This window comes from Photinus pyralis, unplaced genomic scaffold (genome assembly GCF_008802855.1).
Source record: "Photinus pyralis isolate 1611_PpyrPB1 unplaced genomic scaffold, Ppyr1.3 Ppyr1.4_LG5, whole genome shotgun sequence".
Taxonomy (NCBI): domain Eukaryota; kingdom Metazoa; phylum Arthropoda; class Insecta; order Coleoptera; family Lampyridae; genus Photinus; species Photinus pyralis.
In genome coordinates, this window is record NW_022170596.1 from 44,912,105 (window position 1) to 44,928,299 (window position 16,195).

The window sequence follows — 16,195 nt, forward strand, 5'->3', positions numbered from 1 at the left end:
TGGTGGCAGAAGAAAGTTCTATGCATATACTGTGTCACTATGGTCAAGGCACTGATTCCTTGAGGAAATGAAAAAGCATCCGGAAATGCTGCTCCCCAGGATTCTAGATTTCTTTAAAGATATTGGACATCCTAAGAGTACCATATGAGCCTACATGAACCTGATAGCAGACCACGTCTGAGAATAATAATAATAATAATAATAATCGCATGTATGTTAATGATTATATTTAAAACAAAATATAGTAGTAAACAAGAAACTATTCCTTTTGGAAAACAATGGTAGGATCACTAAATCGTTGTAAACTTTCATCATATATATCTTCTTCAACTACATTATCATCTAGACCAAAGTATGTGGGAAATGCCAATGGTTTTAAAGGTTTACGCGTTGGCAAATTTGTATCATAAATGTACACGATTGAATTAGTGGCACCGGGAACCGCAATACCAGAAACCCACAGCACATTATGTTTGGTATTTATTCTCCACACTTTTAATCCTTTGGCAAATCGGTACCGATTTCCCATGTGACCTGGCATTTTTGTGCCCGGCCACACTCTTCCCTTCTCGCCACCTCCACCAATATTACCGCCTCTCCTGTGAGTTTTTGTAACCCCATGGGAAGCTGGCATGCCTTTAAAACCGTGACGTTTCATAACACCTTGAAAGCCACGATATTTCCTGAGTAATAGTGGCATTAGAAGTTGAATACTCTTACATATCAACTTACGTTAGCCCACGGACGTCAACGTAATTTCCCACACTGAAATGTTGGGCAGTGATCGGAGTACCTGTTGGCAAAACTGCATCGGGACTAATGAAAAATCTTGCCAAATACTTTTTTGGCATAAGCCCGGTATTTTTAAACAAGGAACAGTACTCCTTTGTCAAGTAAGTTGGATCTGTTGCCTGTGCCCCCAATAGTAAACAACCAGCTTTGTTCTTAATTCTAGTGGGTCGCTTACGAGGTGGATCGTATTCTTCGGGCGTATAATACTTGATTACATGATTATCTAGAACCTACGTCTTGAATTAGATATAATTAGCTTTGAGGATTATTAACATACTTGCAACAAAGTCGTGCTGATTTTCTTGCCTGTTTTAAGCCACAAGGGCAGCTCGCCAATTTTACGTGCGATAACACCGGTCCTCTTCAGTTTAGGAGTCCACTCGATAATGTTTTTTGGTAATTCAACTTTCGGAGGTATCTCATATTTATCTTTTGTGACTTCTTGCACGAATTCTGCATTGTCTGCTGTTAGAAAGTCATCGTGAATCTGTAAATGTACTCATTTGGTATTGGGGTTTACGAACTCAAAAATTAAGTACCACACGATTTTTCTTCGTTAACCATGTTGGATGCCGTAATCTCGGCTGTGGGGCAACTTGTTTGTGTCGTGTTTGTATTGCGGAACACGATTGTATACTAAAACCAGTGATTTAGATCGATTTGAATGTATTTTTCGTATAGCTACCTTAATGCTAAGAACTTTTCTTCTAATAATTTCATTGTAGGCTGCTTAATAATTTGAGACAAAGCCATTTTTTATAAACAATCAAGATTACAAATTTAAGGTTATATATGGATGGTATGCCTACCACAGACTCCACTGACATTCTTATGAAAATGACGGTTAGCGAATACCACAGATTACTTTGAAGGCCAATTATATACAAGGTGCTTTGGTATCCGAAACAATGCAGACAGTAAGCGTCCTATCATTGTTTAAGTTTAAACAATGGTTCTCCTATGTATACATCTATGGCGGTACTATAATAGCATTGCAAGCAATGGTAACGAATCCATATACGCTAGGTCTATGATTGGAACACGCACAATGCTAATGCACCGCACGATAAAGTTAGACCCTAATAAGATTACGCAAAGTAAAATAAATAATAGCTTCAGAAATTACCACGATTCCATCGAAATATGACATGAACTAGACTAGAGCATGGTCTATAGCTTTCACCAAAATTGCATGCAATTCTTTTAAGCCCGCTTGACATAAAGCAATACAACGCGCAAGAACTTGCAAAAAGAAATTGCAAGGTCAAAGCATTACATGCAATGTTGCATATTTCAATTGCCACATATCTGCCAACAGAAGAAAAACAGATTTCTCAACAAAGTTGCTAACCTCAAATCACAATTAAATTTTGATTGCTTGAAGAAACATAAAAATTACAAGAATAACTAAGATTTATTTTTAAAAAAAGATAATCAGTGCGTCCCTCGATCAACATCGTAATTGTCGCCGATCCATTTCACTAGGTTGGTGACACAAAAACAACTAGATTTATCCCTAAAATTGCGCGGTTCATACAAGAAAAATAGCTCCGGTCCTATAAAAATTGTGTGCAGTTAGTTAGTTACTACAGTTATGTTATTCAAGAGGGTATTGATTTTATTCGAAAGACCAAGACCAAGAAATAAGACCAAGTGAAGAACCACCGTGACGGAGCGCCCTGTAGATATTTTCAAAATTATGAACGCGCCAATTTTCATACAAAACAATATTATTTATACAACTTGCCCAAGCAAAGCAAGATAAGAAAAGTTGTTGATGGCAGTTGTTTGGGGGGTGGTTTGATGCTTTGCTTCATTTTAAGGGGAGCAAAGTGGAAGAAACGTTTCAACTTTCAATTAAACATAACAGATACTACAATTACATAACTAGCCAACTAAATATTAGGAGAAACTAAAGAGTATATCATACGGTTTGGTTAAGCTGGTAGCTCTAGCCTCTAATTTCTTCTACAGGTAAACAACACTGGACCTACCATCTTCAGCTTGTATTAGCCCACATTACACTTTGTTCCCAGTCCAAAGTAATTTGTAGTACCTGTGTAAAGTGAATAATCGGAAGAAATGTTATCAGCTGTTCTTTGCAGTGTTTTTATGTGGTGAATTATGGTTTTCTTTTAGGATTAGTTTGAAGATGGCACCAAAAAAGAAGAAAAACACAAATGGTTCAAAATCTAGCAGAAAAAGTCGTTCAGATACAAGCACTGATACACAGAAAACCGATTTTATCAACTTTGAAAAGAAGCCAAATCTCAAAAACTTTGGTAAATATCGATCTCTTTTAGAAAATCCAGAGGAAGCTCAAAGTATAGACTGTCCCGAGCACAATGAATCAGAAAATATCGATTTTGAAGAACTAATCTCTGTAAGTTGTATAAATTCATCGGGACTGAAAATGGATGATCAATTTACTGATCCGGCCATACATATAACTGAGATACGAGCTAAAGCGGATGCCGATTGCCTAGCGACAGATATATCTTCGCAACTGTCTAACTTGGTAGTAACAGGAGACACCAAGCATGTTGATCGAGATGTTGGTGTAAAATGTGAGATGGATGCGACACAAATAGAGTTGTCTGATCATATTTTTAATGATAATGCGCAAACATTCACCGGTGAATGTGTTCCTGCAGAGATTATACCTGTAGCTAGTGAACAAGAAGTCGAATCCGAAGTTGTTATCGAATTCGCACCTTCTACGGGCATCAAGGATGAAACTTCTGAGAATATGAAGTCTGAGAAAAAACCAAAGAGTAAAAGTCGAAGTTCTAAGAGTTCAAAATCATCGAGAAGCAGAAGTACTGCACGAAAAAAGTCCTCTTCAACACCGAAACTCGAGTCCAAACCTAAAAAGGAGGCCAGTAGCAAACCTAGAGCGAAGAAGACGGATAAGGAGTTAATGGACGTTTTGATGAGCTTGGATAATTCAATAAGGCGTTCTAGTAGAATAAAATCAATTTGCGAAAAACAGACGCAAAACAAAAACGAAGGTAAGGGTGGAAAAGGCAGCACCGATTCAGACCTTTCCGAAAACGGTCAAGCCGATGATAATATACCGACGGATGGCTCTAATCCTCCGAATCCAGTTGTGGAAAGTGAAGCGGAAGTTAAACCTGTGAAGGTGAAGTCACGTTGGCGGCGTTCCAGCGAATTAGAAATGGTAAGTATGTGTACGTAGTGGAATTGTCTTAATCTCAATTACGAACAGGAGGTGGAGGCTGATAAGGTTTTAAGTAGCGCTGAAGAAATTAAAGGTAGATTAAAGCAATTCATACATCTGAAAGAGAATCAGTATCTGACCGGAAGGGTCACTTGTAAAGAAGCTAGAAAGATGGTTTGCGATTGCATGTTGACAAATGAAGAAATTGAAAAGGGTGAAGTTGGCTGTGGGGAAGATTGTCTCAATCGCTTGCTGTTAATTGAATGGTAGGTATGACCCAAAGTTCTGCTTCCAGTAAAAAAATATCAATTTTGTGTCTGTATTCTATTGTTTTTCAAGTAATGTAGTTTACTTTAGATGCTTTTGGACATGTCACAGTTTCTTGTTTCATTGATTGACCTTTTAGTCTGTAAATGAGACATGTTCATTATTACTGACCTATTGCTAGTTGTCTCTGACACTATAGAGCATTGTTCCTTTTCAAGGTTCTCAGGGGAACCCAGATAGTACAGTCGATTAAAAATCTAAAAAGCATTATGCGGGTCACTCTGTAATTGGGCGCAAGGCTGTTGAGGGCTCAGAAGAGAGGGATAATAAATAATTTTAAAAAAAATGTTACATATAAAGTATAATTTTCTCCATTTCAATGCAGTCTAGAATTATCTTAAGACCTACAATTCAAGCTCATCTTCCTATTTTCTCTAAGTCAATTTTTTATATCATGTAAAATATACTTGCTTGAAAGCACTTCAAGCTAGAGACCTATTGTATCGGTATATCAGCTTAAATTAATAGTAAGTATTTTATTTACCTAATAATAATACTTTAAAGAAATTAAAACAAAATCATTAAATAAAAAGCAAACTTAAAGAAATGAAACAAATGAAATTCTATTAATAAGGGTTTTGAGTTGGTCAAAAAGTACCTACCTGGTCATGGAATATTAATTATAAGCATTGTATGGGCATTGAGGTAATGCATTTGGACTTTTTCTCAATGAAATTGGTGTATAAATAATGATTTTTTTATTGATAGAAACGTCACTCTAAACTTGACTTATGCGCTGGAAACGTGCGCTTATACCTTTGTAATTTTGTTTGACAGTTCTGAATACGAAGTTGTATATACACTGTCTTTACGAAGACAGTTATGACATGCAATTTCGTTGATGATAGTCTATTCTGAATAAGATTCCAGAAATTTTATAATCCCATATAGGCGAAAAAATTTGTGTGTTGATGTAGAAATATCTACATAAATTATATAAATAAGAAAGTTGGCATTGAGCAGTCTCTGAATGCGCAAATCTGATTTTTACTGTATACGTTAACTTTAGTAGGTGCGCAATTTTTTGTGTCACTTTATGCGTCACACTTGCTATCTAAAACGAATGGTTTCGCCGCAAATCGATATTTTTTATAAAACTGTATCTGAAAAAATTCAATATCGCAGTAATTATCAAACTAAGTACGCCCAATTTAGAAAATTTTATTCATAGATTTGATTTTTAGCTTCCTAGCATGTGCTAGGTAGCTATTGCGATAGCCGTTTTTTGAACATTTCAAAATTTCATCAAATGTCGACGTTTTAGACCATTTTAAGCAACTTTTAAAGAATAAAATTTTTTTCCGTCTGTATGTACGTACGTTTGTTGGCAATTTTCTGAGAAAACGGCTCGACGGATTTGTTGAAATTTTGTATATATGTTTTAGGCATACCGAACAGAAAAATAACAGGCCGAATTTTTGAAAAGAAATTTTGGAGCGCCGTTAACGGCATCGAACTTTTTTTTCAAATAGCAACCTAAAATTTTTATTCTATTATTTGGAAGACCTTATTTTCCTGTATACAACCTACAAAAAATTGGGCCGGGTTATATTATCAAAAAACGGAGAAAAAAATTGTCAAAGTCAAAAAATTGTGTTGCATATGTGCAAAACGCAACGATCTTGTTTCTGAAGCAATTTAAACGAAATTTCTATGGTAAGTCCCTTTAATAAAAGCAAACAAAATTCATGCGCAAAAATCGTGTTGCGCATGCGCAGAAATGCAATTTTCTTATTTATAGAACAATTAAAACGAAATTTGGATGGTAGGTCCTCCTAATAAAAGAAAACAAAATGCATGCGCAAAAAATCGAGTTGCGCATGTGCAACATCCAACTTTCTTATTTATGGAGCAATTTTAACGAAAATTGGATGGTAGGTCCCTCTAATAAAAGCAAACAAAATGCATGCGCAAAAATCGTGTTGCGCATGTGCAGAAATGCAACTTTCTTATTTATGGAATTGATGGTTTTCTCTTCATAGCATGAGCTAGGTACAATGCGAAATTTCATCAAATGTTGACGTTTTAGATTATTTTAAGCAACTTTTAAAGAATAAATTTTTCTCGTCTGTAAGTGCGTACATATGTTGGCAATTTTTGGTTTCAGCTAGGAAGCTATTCTGTCAAGAATTTGACACCTGGTTTCAAATGCAATCCCACACTTTTTACTGATTGTTTAATAAATATGCTTGATATTGAATAATAATAATAATATTTATAAAATGTCAAACAGGAAAACTTGCTAATTACAGGACAAACTGAAAACTGATAATTATGCGACCACTGTATACCTATTATAACTAAATAAAAATACTCTACTGTTATTTTTAAAAACTTCAACGAATAAAACTATATGGGGAAGGTTTAGAGATTTTTGATAACATAATATGATCAGTACTCCTGAAAGGTCATATAACAGATTATGTGTGTGTGCAAAGGAAAATAAGTTTAAGGCATAAATATTCATATAAATAAGAAACTTAGCAGTGCGCAGTCTGCGCATGCACATACCAGATGTTTAAAATGTGCGATATGTTTGCATTTGCTAGATAAACAAGACAGTTGCGCATGCGCACATCTGATTTTTACAGTATGTGATACGCTTGTCTTTACTAGAAGCATCTGTGCTTAATAAAATTTCAAAAAAATATTTCTATAATTTTCTATAAATAAGATAGTTCGCAGTTTACGCATGCGCAAATTAATCGTCAAGAGTTGAGATTGACTCAGGTGCCAGAGCTATGTTAAGTGAGTTAAGTGGAAGAACACCTGGTGGCGATGTTGCCTCTAGGTGAACTTCGCCCTTTAGATCGTCATCTAATAAAGACTTATTATTATTATTATTATAACCTATCGAATGCAAAAAGAACAAACTAGACATCTTGGAAACGAAGTGAACGGAGACAATGGTCATTACAGCCCAGGTTATAGCCCCTTCAAACATGAGTTGGAAAATGCGCTAAAACATCTCTAATAAAAAATAACAATAAGAAAGTAAATCAAAATTTAACTTACAAAAATACCGGTTACATAAAATAAAAGGTTTGTCATTCTGAAAAAACAGTGCATTTTTATTATTATATATTTAAACGTTAAAAAAAGAAGAATATAATAAAAGTAAAATAGAGACAACAATAATTATTAATTTTACACAGTAGAGACTAGTCCTGACCTAGTTCTATTCCATTAGCTTAGTTCCACCCGAGGTTCCACCACTACACAAACTAGGTTTTAATTTCAGAAAAATGTATTCACACTTATTTTTGGCCATTTTTAAAAACATGTATTTCCAAAAATAAGAGTGGTGAGCTATTTTTTGAAAATACTTTAGTCGTGTTTTGGGCCTAGCCAGGCGGAAGAGCGATTATGTCTGTCATGTACCGGAGGGGAGAGTTGGCAACACCGCGCTCAATGGGCAGTAAGGGGCAGTACGATCCAACTTGTGTGTAACATTATTTTTGACATGGGTTTTGTAGTTGGGTATTACTAGATAGATAGATTTATTGCATTTCAATCTTACAATTCGTCCTAATAATAGTAAAATGCAATGATATAATAGTTATTTATGTATTAAGGGCATAATAGTGATGTTTATATTCTCGAGGGCGACGAGTTAAAAAGCTCGAGAGTATAAACATCAGTTAATGCCGGTGGTACATACACAATTTTATGTTTTACAAATAGTTTTCTTCGTCAAAATTCGTTTACAAAATAATTCATTATGTTTGATCGAGTATGTGTGGTTCGAATTTGTTAATGTGAATGAAACCATCCAAACGTCAAACGTAATTTTAAATAATTCAGTTCATCGTGAATGAGCAAGACGTTCCAGAAACTATACGAAATAAGGCCAATCTTGTGATTAAGTAGGTATTGACAATTAATAATTGACGTTTCTAATTTTCAATGACCTGCAAATATTTGTTTGTTTTGTCATTAAGTTTAAATGAGTTACTATGGTGATACTTAATGCCCTAGAGCATAAAGTGGTACTTTATGCCCGCGTATCACAGATGTAAAATGTGCTATGATAGGTTAGTATGACATAAACATTTTTCACGTATCACTATTGTTCGTAATTCCATTTATAGAGTATATGGGATTTTGCATGAGGTAATGTTTAATTGTACCCTTAAATGCGGGGATAGGTAGCGTTGTTACCTACTTCTGCTGGAAGTTTATTGTACAGCACAATGCCAATGTATTTATAGTTCCTCTGAGTGGTCGATAGTTTATATATGTTGTTCACTAGCCGGTATGTTTCTTGTATTGTAGTCATGTTGGTCTGCATGTCTTGTAAGGTCTGTAAGGTTTTGCTTAATGTATACAAGACATTCATAGATGCATACAGCGTGGACGGTGAGTATGTTGTTGACTGTAAATAGTGGATTGCAATAGTCTCTATGGTATAAAGTTTGTGGTAGTACAACCCTAAGTCCTATAGTTATTTTTAATGATATCATGGGATCTATCTGTTGTTAGGTAAATTAGTTGCTTTTTTCGTACTGCTAAGTCCTCCAAGTCACCTTGATATAGTTGAGTGGTATAATAGTTTGAATCTGGGTGGGGGCACTGGAAAAGTATAGTTGTTGATTGTTTTTGATAATTTTGGAAGCCAAGTGTGAGAGGAGGGGCCTTATATTACAATTGCAGTTATCTTATCCATCCAAATGATTCCTCATTTTGTATTTCAGTGGAACGTTGTGCCCTGTGGGAGATAAATGCACAAACAAAAGATTTCAAAAATCCGCTTTCTCGCCGTGTGAAGTCTTTAGGACAGACAAAAAGGGACTGGGTATAAGAGCTACTGCGGCGATACCCTTGTAAGATTTAAACAATATCGCTCTAACCTGAATAACAAAGCATGTTATAGTGGGGAATTTATCCTTGAGTATGTTGGCGAGGTGATTGGCCCAGATGAATTTGAAGATCGCGCCACCGAATACTCCAAAGATAAAAATCCGCACTACTATTTTATGTCGCTTAGATCTGATGCGGTAATTGACGCCACTCAAAAAGGTTGGTACGAGGCAATTGGTGTTGTTGTAAATAATGGCCGCGATCGTAGGTAACATCTCACGGTTCATCAACCACTCCTGCGATCCTAACGCTGAAACACAAAAGTGGACTGTTAATGGAGAGTTGCGTATAGGCTTCTTCAGTAAGAGAACTATAATCGCCGGTGAAGAGATTACATTTGACTATCAATTTCAACGATATGGGTAGGAATTATTCTTAGTTGTAACCCATTTTCAATCAGTATTTACAGAAAAGAAGCGCAAAAGTGTTTTTGCGAGTCAAGCTTGTGCAGAGGTTGGCTTGGCGAAGAGCCTGATGATGATGACGATGATGACGAGGAAGAAGAAGAGGAGGAAGAGGAAGATGAGGAAGAAGTAGAGAAGGTGGTGAGGGAAGTTGTCCCAGAGGTGACAAAAGCTGAAGAAGAACAACCACCTTTACCTCCCGAACCGCCTGTCATTGTTCCTGCTACTGAACCAGTTGTTGAGCTCCCGCCACCTGTGACGCCAACACTGGTACCGGAGCCAATCATCAAGGTGGAAACTCCAGAGCCAATCCCTAGTAAAACCCCTCCGGTTGTTACTCCAGCCGAGATTCAACTGCCAGTAAAGGTTCAGACGCCAGCAAGGAAAGAAAAGAAAAAAATCATTAAAAGAAAGATACTGAAAGATTTATTCGAGGATGTGGATGTATGTTTGCATCGCCTACCGTTCTCTGTTGCTCACTCTTTATCTTGCAGGTTGACGAAGAGTTAGAACTGCTGGTTTCGACAGGGTTAAAAAATCGTGCGCAAACCGTCAAACTTTGTCGCTTAATGGTTCGCGCAACCGAAGTTTCACAAAGAACTACATTACTAAGAGTATTGAGACGGGGTGAATTTCCATGTCGAAGGTTGTTTTTGGACTATCACGGTTTACAGCTGATTTATGGATGGATGAGTGATGCACAACAATTGTGTTCAACCAATGAAAAACAAGAGGCTTTAAGGTATGGTAATCTATAACTGTGCTACGCTACTAAAAAATGGAAAATGTTACACAGGCTGGGCATCCTGCAAACATTAGCTACGCTTCCAATTCCCGACAAAACAATGCTCCAAGACAGTAAGGTTCTACCTACTGTCGAATTATGGTCAAAAAAATTAGTCAATATACCCAAAGAATTCGATTCCGAAAGTAATTCACCCATGTTAGACAATGAGGCAGCTCCAATATGTGAGCCAAAAGCTGAGATCACTATTCAGAGTGATCCCACAGAAACATGGAAAAATGATGAGGTGATAAAAGAAGAAGACAAGTTAGAAGAGGATGAGAAGATGGTGTTCAAAAGACCTGTAGACATGTATGAGATAAGGAGATCCGTAGGTATGGATATAGAAAATATACGTTCCGAAAACCTTTGGAGAGTAGAAGAAGATAATGTAAAGTTGGTTCAAGAAATAATTGATATGTTCGAAGAAGATATGGATATTTCCACAATGGTTTTTAATTCCGAAACAAAGGTGGCTGAAGTGCAAAAAGATCGTCCTAAGGAAGATGAAAGAGACTATGAGGGGGAGATAATTTCACTTGCTTTAGAACTACTAAAAACGTGGTCTGTTCTTAAAGAAGTTTTTAGAATACCAAAGAAAGAACGAGTTGAAAAAATGAAAGAACATGAAAGAGAAGCTGATAAAGGCTACAAAGGGGACTCCGAGCATCATTCTGAAAGGGAAAGGGAGAGAGAAAAAGAAAAGGAAAGGCACAGGCGCCAGAAGTTCAGGGAACAAAAGAGGAAAAGCAGAAAGAGTCAAAAACACGAAGATTCGTATCATGGTATGCATAGTAGGATTAATAAACACGAAAGACGAAAGTTATTTGCTATGCAAGTTGAACAAGAAGAAGAGCGGAGATATAAACGAGAGATATGGAGGCAACATGATATCCCATACATGTCTGTAGGCAACGATTCAATGTACTCTTCGCAATATGAACCTTCCAGAAACTTTCAAATGATATGGAACCAACAAAACGGACAGTGGCAGAACTATCCCGTACATTTAAATGCCAATCCTATTATAACCTCAAACCTTACACCCGGATTTAACATTGGCTTAAATTATTCTTATTCAATGCCTGGGACAGTCCCAAATATCTCAGTGTCCCTCCCCAATTTACCAATGCCATCAGTCACAATGTCGAATCCTATGATAAATCCGCAAATCACCAGCATTCCCCCACCAATGCCAGCTATCTCCAACATGTCCGTGCCGCCCCCTAACATCTCGCACATGCAACAAAACATCCATCGTCCATTAATTCCTCATACAATGCCAGCCATACCGAATGTCCCCACTCTCAATATACCTACAAACATACCGCCACCGTCTCTTCCTCGAATAATTCCTCAAGCGACGAGCATTTCTCTTCCAGAAAATATAACTTTGCAAACAAACATTCCTCCACCGACGAATGTTACTCCCATATCAAATTTACAATCGCAAAGCCTGTCGATGCAGCCAACCAATATTCCGCCACCTAATATTTCACAGCACGTTTTTAATTCGGAAAAACAGCCAGAAAAAGAGATACAGGTAAGAATTGCCTTGCACTTACACACATATAAGTGTAATTTTATGCTTTGATACATTAGCGTAAAGGTAGCCATTTTTTTGAGATTTAATATTGCCAATAGGTGTGATTTTTCAAATTCTATAAGGTTGCTTCATATAAAAATTTGGTGGTAATCTGGTGGTCTGCATTCTTGGTATTTACATGCAAGACATTAGATTATCTGGCCAAAACAATAAAAAATCTAAAATTGATACTATTTCTAAAACAAAATGTAATACTCAGTTCGAAAATTAATTATTCAGTGCCTCATTAATATTCACATAACTGCTAGCCCCACCAAAAAGTGGTTGCGCATTCGCAAATTAAATTTTAAAAAATACTTCAAAATTAATACGACTTATTTGAGCAAAAGTGGGCCTGTACGTGATCTCTACCAACACACTGTGGTTGATATATTCACACCTACGCACACAGGTACGCCTTGTCCAGATTTTTCTTTGTATCTTTGGCACTGCATTCTCAAGATATACGTTTTGACACTACTAATACATATATTTCGTCTAGATGTTCCATTTTCCTTCTGTGAATACCCTCCTCCGACACTCTTGATATCAAAATAGTTGTCCTGATGTTAGCAATCGATGTGTCGCCCAGACGTTCTATTTTCTCTTTGTCGGTATCCTCCTCTGAAAATTCATTCTCAACATATTCGCACTTGCAGTTAATAAATAAATAATAAATGTTTGGACTTCAATAGATATGCTTTGACCAAATGTTTCAATAGCCCTTTGTGTGAACGCTCTCCCGACATTCCATTCGCGATATATTCACACTTAGTTTTGAGATCATCGATAGATGGCACCCCTTTTTGCCTTTGTCTGACTCGTCCAACACTGTTCTTGAAATATGAGGAATGATAACTTATCTTGAAAAGATGTTGGAGAGTAGGTAGGAATTAATTTCTGCTGTTGAGACTTTATTTGAATACCTCTTTTTAGTCCCCCCCCTCCCCCAATTACAAAATGGTAATGAATTATTAGCGATCCCGATAATAGGTCTTGGAGGAAAGGGATAGTTATTAGAAGTCAGTACCATGAAGAATGAAGAATAAAACCAAAGATAAACTCTATTTCTACTCCCCTCCCCCATCACCCACTGTTCTCGAATAGGAGTTGTGCAGGAAAGTTTTAGTTTGTAGGAACCAATTCTATTTGATGAGACCTTTCATTTGAATACCAGGAAGGGTGGTTCACCCCTAGCCCCTCCCCTCCATGTTTAAAAGTTTTACTTTGCACCACTAGTTCAAAACCATAGAAAGTGGGTCCGAACAAAACGCAAACAGCACATTTTTTAAAATTCTTAATAAATGCACTAAAAATCAATAATTCAGTAACTCAAATATGCGCATTTGGTTCAAATGATAGCAACATAATACCCCCTCTCCATAAAAATCATCCATTCTCGAAAACAAAATTATGCCGTTACTCAACAGTAGTACATTTCACGCAACGATTTAAATGATATTGAAAGGTGGTATTAATGCCCTCATCATGATTCATGTCCATCCTCAAATATCTGAATGGGGGGCGGGCGGTCACCTCTCAGCAACATTTAAATATGATTAACTAAAAATCATTTAAAAGGAAAAGGAAATTTTAATTGTACTTTTTGGGAATATATGTTGTATGTATTTTCCTTATTTGTAAAATAATGAGAGGGTAGGGTAGAGGTCATTAAAACATGCATTTTATGGATTTTAAAGGATTTGAGATTAATTTTAAATGGCGCGTTCTCAAAAAACTGAAATATTTTTGGCAACAGATTGGAAATATTAAAAAACATTTAATGAATGTCGAATTGAGGTGTTACAAAATGCGAAAAAAAGGTGCAAATAGTTTCCACAAAAGGTGCTTTGTAAACGTCATAGAAGTCCTGAAAGACTTCGAGCACTCTTATCTAAAATGAACAGAAACTTGTATAAAATGGTTTAGTGAGAGTCCTGTATGGAATTTTTAGGTTCTTTCTAGAGCGTGTAGTCCTAAAGACTTTAAAATTAGGAAATACTATTCGAAGGCTCTTGTACTGTAAGGTTCAAGCAGCTCCGGGGGGCACTAAAGGTCCTTTGATTTCCGTGGAAGCGTTTGTGAGGCTTTCCAAACCTTCTTGCACTTTCCAAACAATTCTATAGCATTTCAAGGACCTTAAATCTTTCCTAATGCTGCCAAAAACCTTATGTGCACCCTCTAGAACCATACCAGCATAAAAAACTCTGAAAAAATGTGGTAAGCTCTAGCAGAACAGAGAAAAGCTCAGAATGTCATTTAAAGTTCAACATTAAAGCACGAAGGAATGTTCAAAACTAATTTTTTTAGGTAAAATTTGCGGGACCTATTCCCCCACCAGCTAAATTACCACCCAAATGGAAATGCGCGAAAGATAAATATGGTCGTCCCTACTATTATCACATAAAAATACGCATATCCCAGTGGGAACCACCAGAAATTCCTCCACATCTTGAACTGGATGAGGAATGTAAGCAGAAATAATTGTTTAACTTATATTTCGACAAAAAACGTATTGTAGCTACAGAATCGTCATCCAGTTCAGAAACTAGCAGTCTAAGCTCGGATTCATCATCGGAGGATAGTGACGAAGACGATTTAGAAGAGTCAAAATTAGCGGCGAGTGTGCGTAAAAAACATTCACTCTTGGATTCACTCGATAAATGCAGTCCACAAATTGAATTAAGCCCGAACGACTCTTGCACTATTACGAATGAAGAGGAGGAGATGCTTGATACGAGCGTGACTTCCCTCGACGAAAGACTGCAAGAGGAGTTTAACGTGTTGAAACGTGAATGCTCAACAAACCGAGAATCGGCGTCCAAACGAAAACGGTTAGGTTTGGTAACCGAAGTGCATATAATAAGCGTAAGTTTTCTCGCAGTTGTTAATTCACTCAATTGTATTTTACAGCCGCGCACCGAAGAGGATAAGGTATTGGCGAAAGAGAATTTGAGAAAATATAAGGAAAATAAAGAGAGATTGAAACGGCAAAAAGAGACGTCGGCAGAACAAACTAAAAAGCGGGTAAAAGTTACAATTAAGACGCCTAAATCGTCACGTAAACACAAAACGTTGACAAAAATCCAATTAAAAGAAGCTATGGATTTAAATTCTGAATCTGCTAGGAAAATTAAAGAATCATTTACATCAATTATGGCCGGTGTCATGGTCGGAATATTAAATCCCTATAGGAAGGCTGACTGTAAGGAGGGAAAAATCACGAATACAGAAGATTTCAAACATCTTGCTAGAAAGGTATGTTACAAGCAGGATCAATTAAATAAAAGGTATTGCATAGTGTGCTCATATTATTAATACTTTGTACGGCCGGTTGCAGGAAAGCGAATTATAATCAAAATCCTACATTATTTGCCAAATCTGGGTTTAAACAAGAATTGTGACATTTGATTGGTTGCATACTGCAGTATAAAGCCAATCAAATGTCTTAATACCGGATTAAACAATGCTCCTGGATTATTTTTTTGTGCAACTGGCCGTAAGGGACCAACTTGCTAATTTCCAAAATATTTGAAAAACAAAATCTTATTTTGCAAATTAGTATCCATTCACAAACGGTCCTTAATAAAAATTGGCTAATCTTTAAGGGCCAAAACTTTGTCAACATCCTGCTTTAAATAGGGGAATAGTAATGCAGATTGTGATGGATTTTGGTATTACTCTGGAGAAGGTTATTTAAATTCACACATTTTTCACGTAGGGAATTAATGTAACAATCGTCACTATTGTCTTTTTGATCTGTGTCTGATTGCAGAGTGAGAGAGTAAATAATTGGAAATGGGCAACATTATGTTATTTGATAAACAGACGTCATATGTGTGTTTTAATGGCACTGAATGTGTTAATCGAAATTTTGCTTTGCACACTACGTGTTTGTTTTTTTTTTCAGCTAACTCATTTCGTAATGATAAAGGAATTAAAGCACTGCCAGAATTTAGAAGACTTAACGTGTACAGAAAGTGTGAAATCAAAAGCAAAAGAATTTGTAAGGAAATATATGTCGAAGTTTGGAGAATTGTATGTAAGACCGCCAGATGATCTGGACTATTAGTTAAGTGATGTTCAATTTGTGTCTGTGATAGAACCTTGTAATTGTTAACTTATTTTACAATTTTTGTATATTATAATTTGAAAACGAGTTGCGATTCAATTTTTTTTGTGCATGCGAGTTATAGTGTTGTAGACTTAAGTACAAACATAATTTTTTAAGCAGAAACTGTTCCAATCAAGATGTAAGATAT

General features: G+C 36.4%; 2 protein-coding genes across 4 annotated transcripts; one reads left to right on the forward strand and one right to left on the reverse strand.

The window, feature by feature from the left end:
• Positions 1 to 210: 210 nt before the first annotated feature.
• LOC116171244 (39S ribosomal protein L3, mitochondrial-like) lies at positions 211 to 1,637 on the reverse strand. The gene is made up of 5 exons (XM_031487956.1): positions 1,478 to 1,637; positions 1,332 to 1,428; positions 1,070 to 1,279; positions 733 to 1,022; positions 211 to 683 (listed from the first exon to the last, which is right to left on the reverse strand). Exons 1-5 carry the CDS (start codon positions 1,543 to 1,545, stop codon positions 260 to 262), a joined length of 1,089 nt encoding a protein of 362 aa, XP_031343816.1. The 5' UTR covers positions 1,546 to 1,637; the 3' UTR covers positions 211 to 259.
• Positions 1,638 to 2,545: 908 nt separating this feature from the next.
• Positions 2,546 to 16,092, forward strand: LOC116170941 (histone-lysine N-methyltransferase SETD2-like). 3 transcript variants are annotated; one of them, XM_031487519.1, is made up of 14 exons: positions 2,547 to 2,711; positions 2,767 to 2,876; positions 2,932 to 3,973; positions 4,022 to 4,239; positions 8,995 to 9,123; positions 9,174 to 9,319; positions 9,369 to 9,522; positions 9,570 to 10,008; positions 10,059 to 10,306; positions 10,361 to 11,891; positions 14,244 to 14,403; positions 14,455 to 14,801; positions 14,847 to 15,191; positions 15,844 to 16,092. In XM_031487519.1, coding segments are annotated over exons 2-14 (4,923 nt in total). In that variant the 5' UTR covers positions 2,547 to 2,711; positions 2,767 to 2,874; the 3' UTR covers positions 16,006 to 16,092. The 3 variants fall into 3 exon arrangements, with proteins under 3 accessions (XP_031343382.1, XP_031343379.1, XP_031343380.1); XM_031487522.1 differs by lacking the exon at positions 2,767 to 2,876 and having other exon boundaries at positions 2,546 to 2,766; XM_031487520.1 differs by having other exon boundaries at positions 2,767 to 3,973.
• Positions 16,093 to 16,195: the final 103 nt, after the last annotated feature.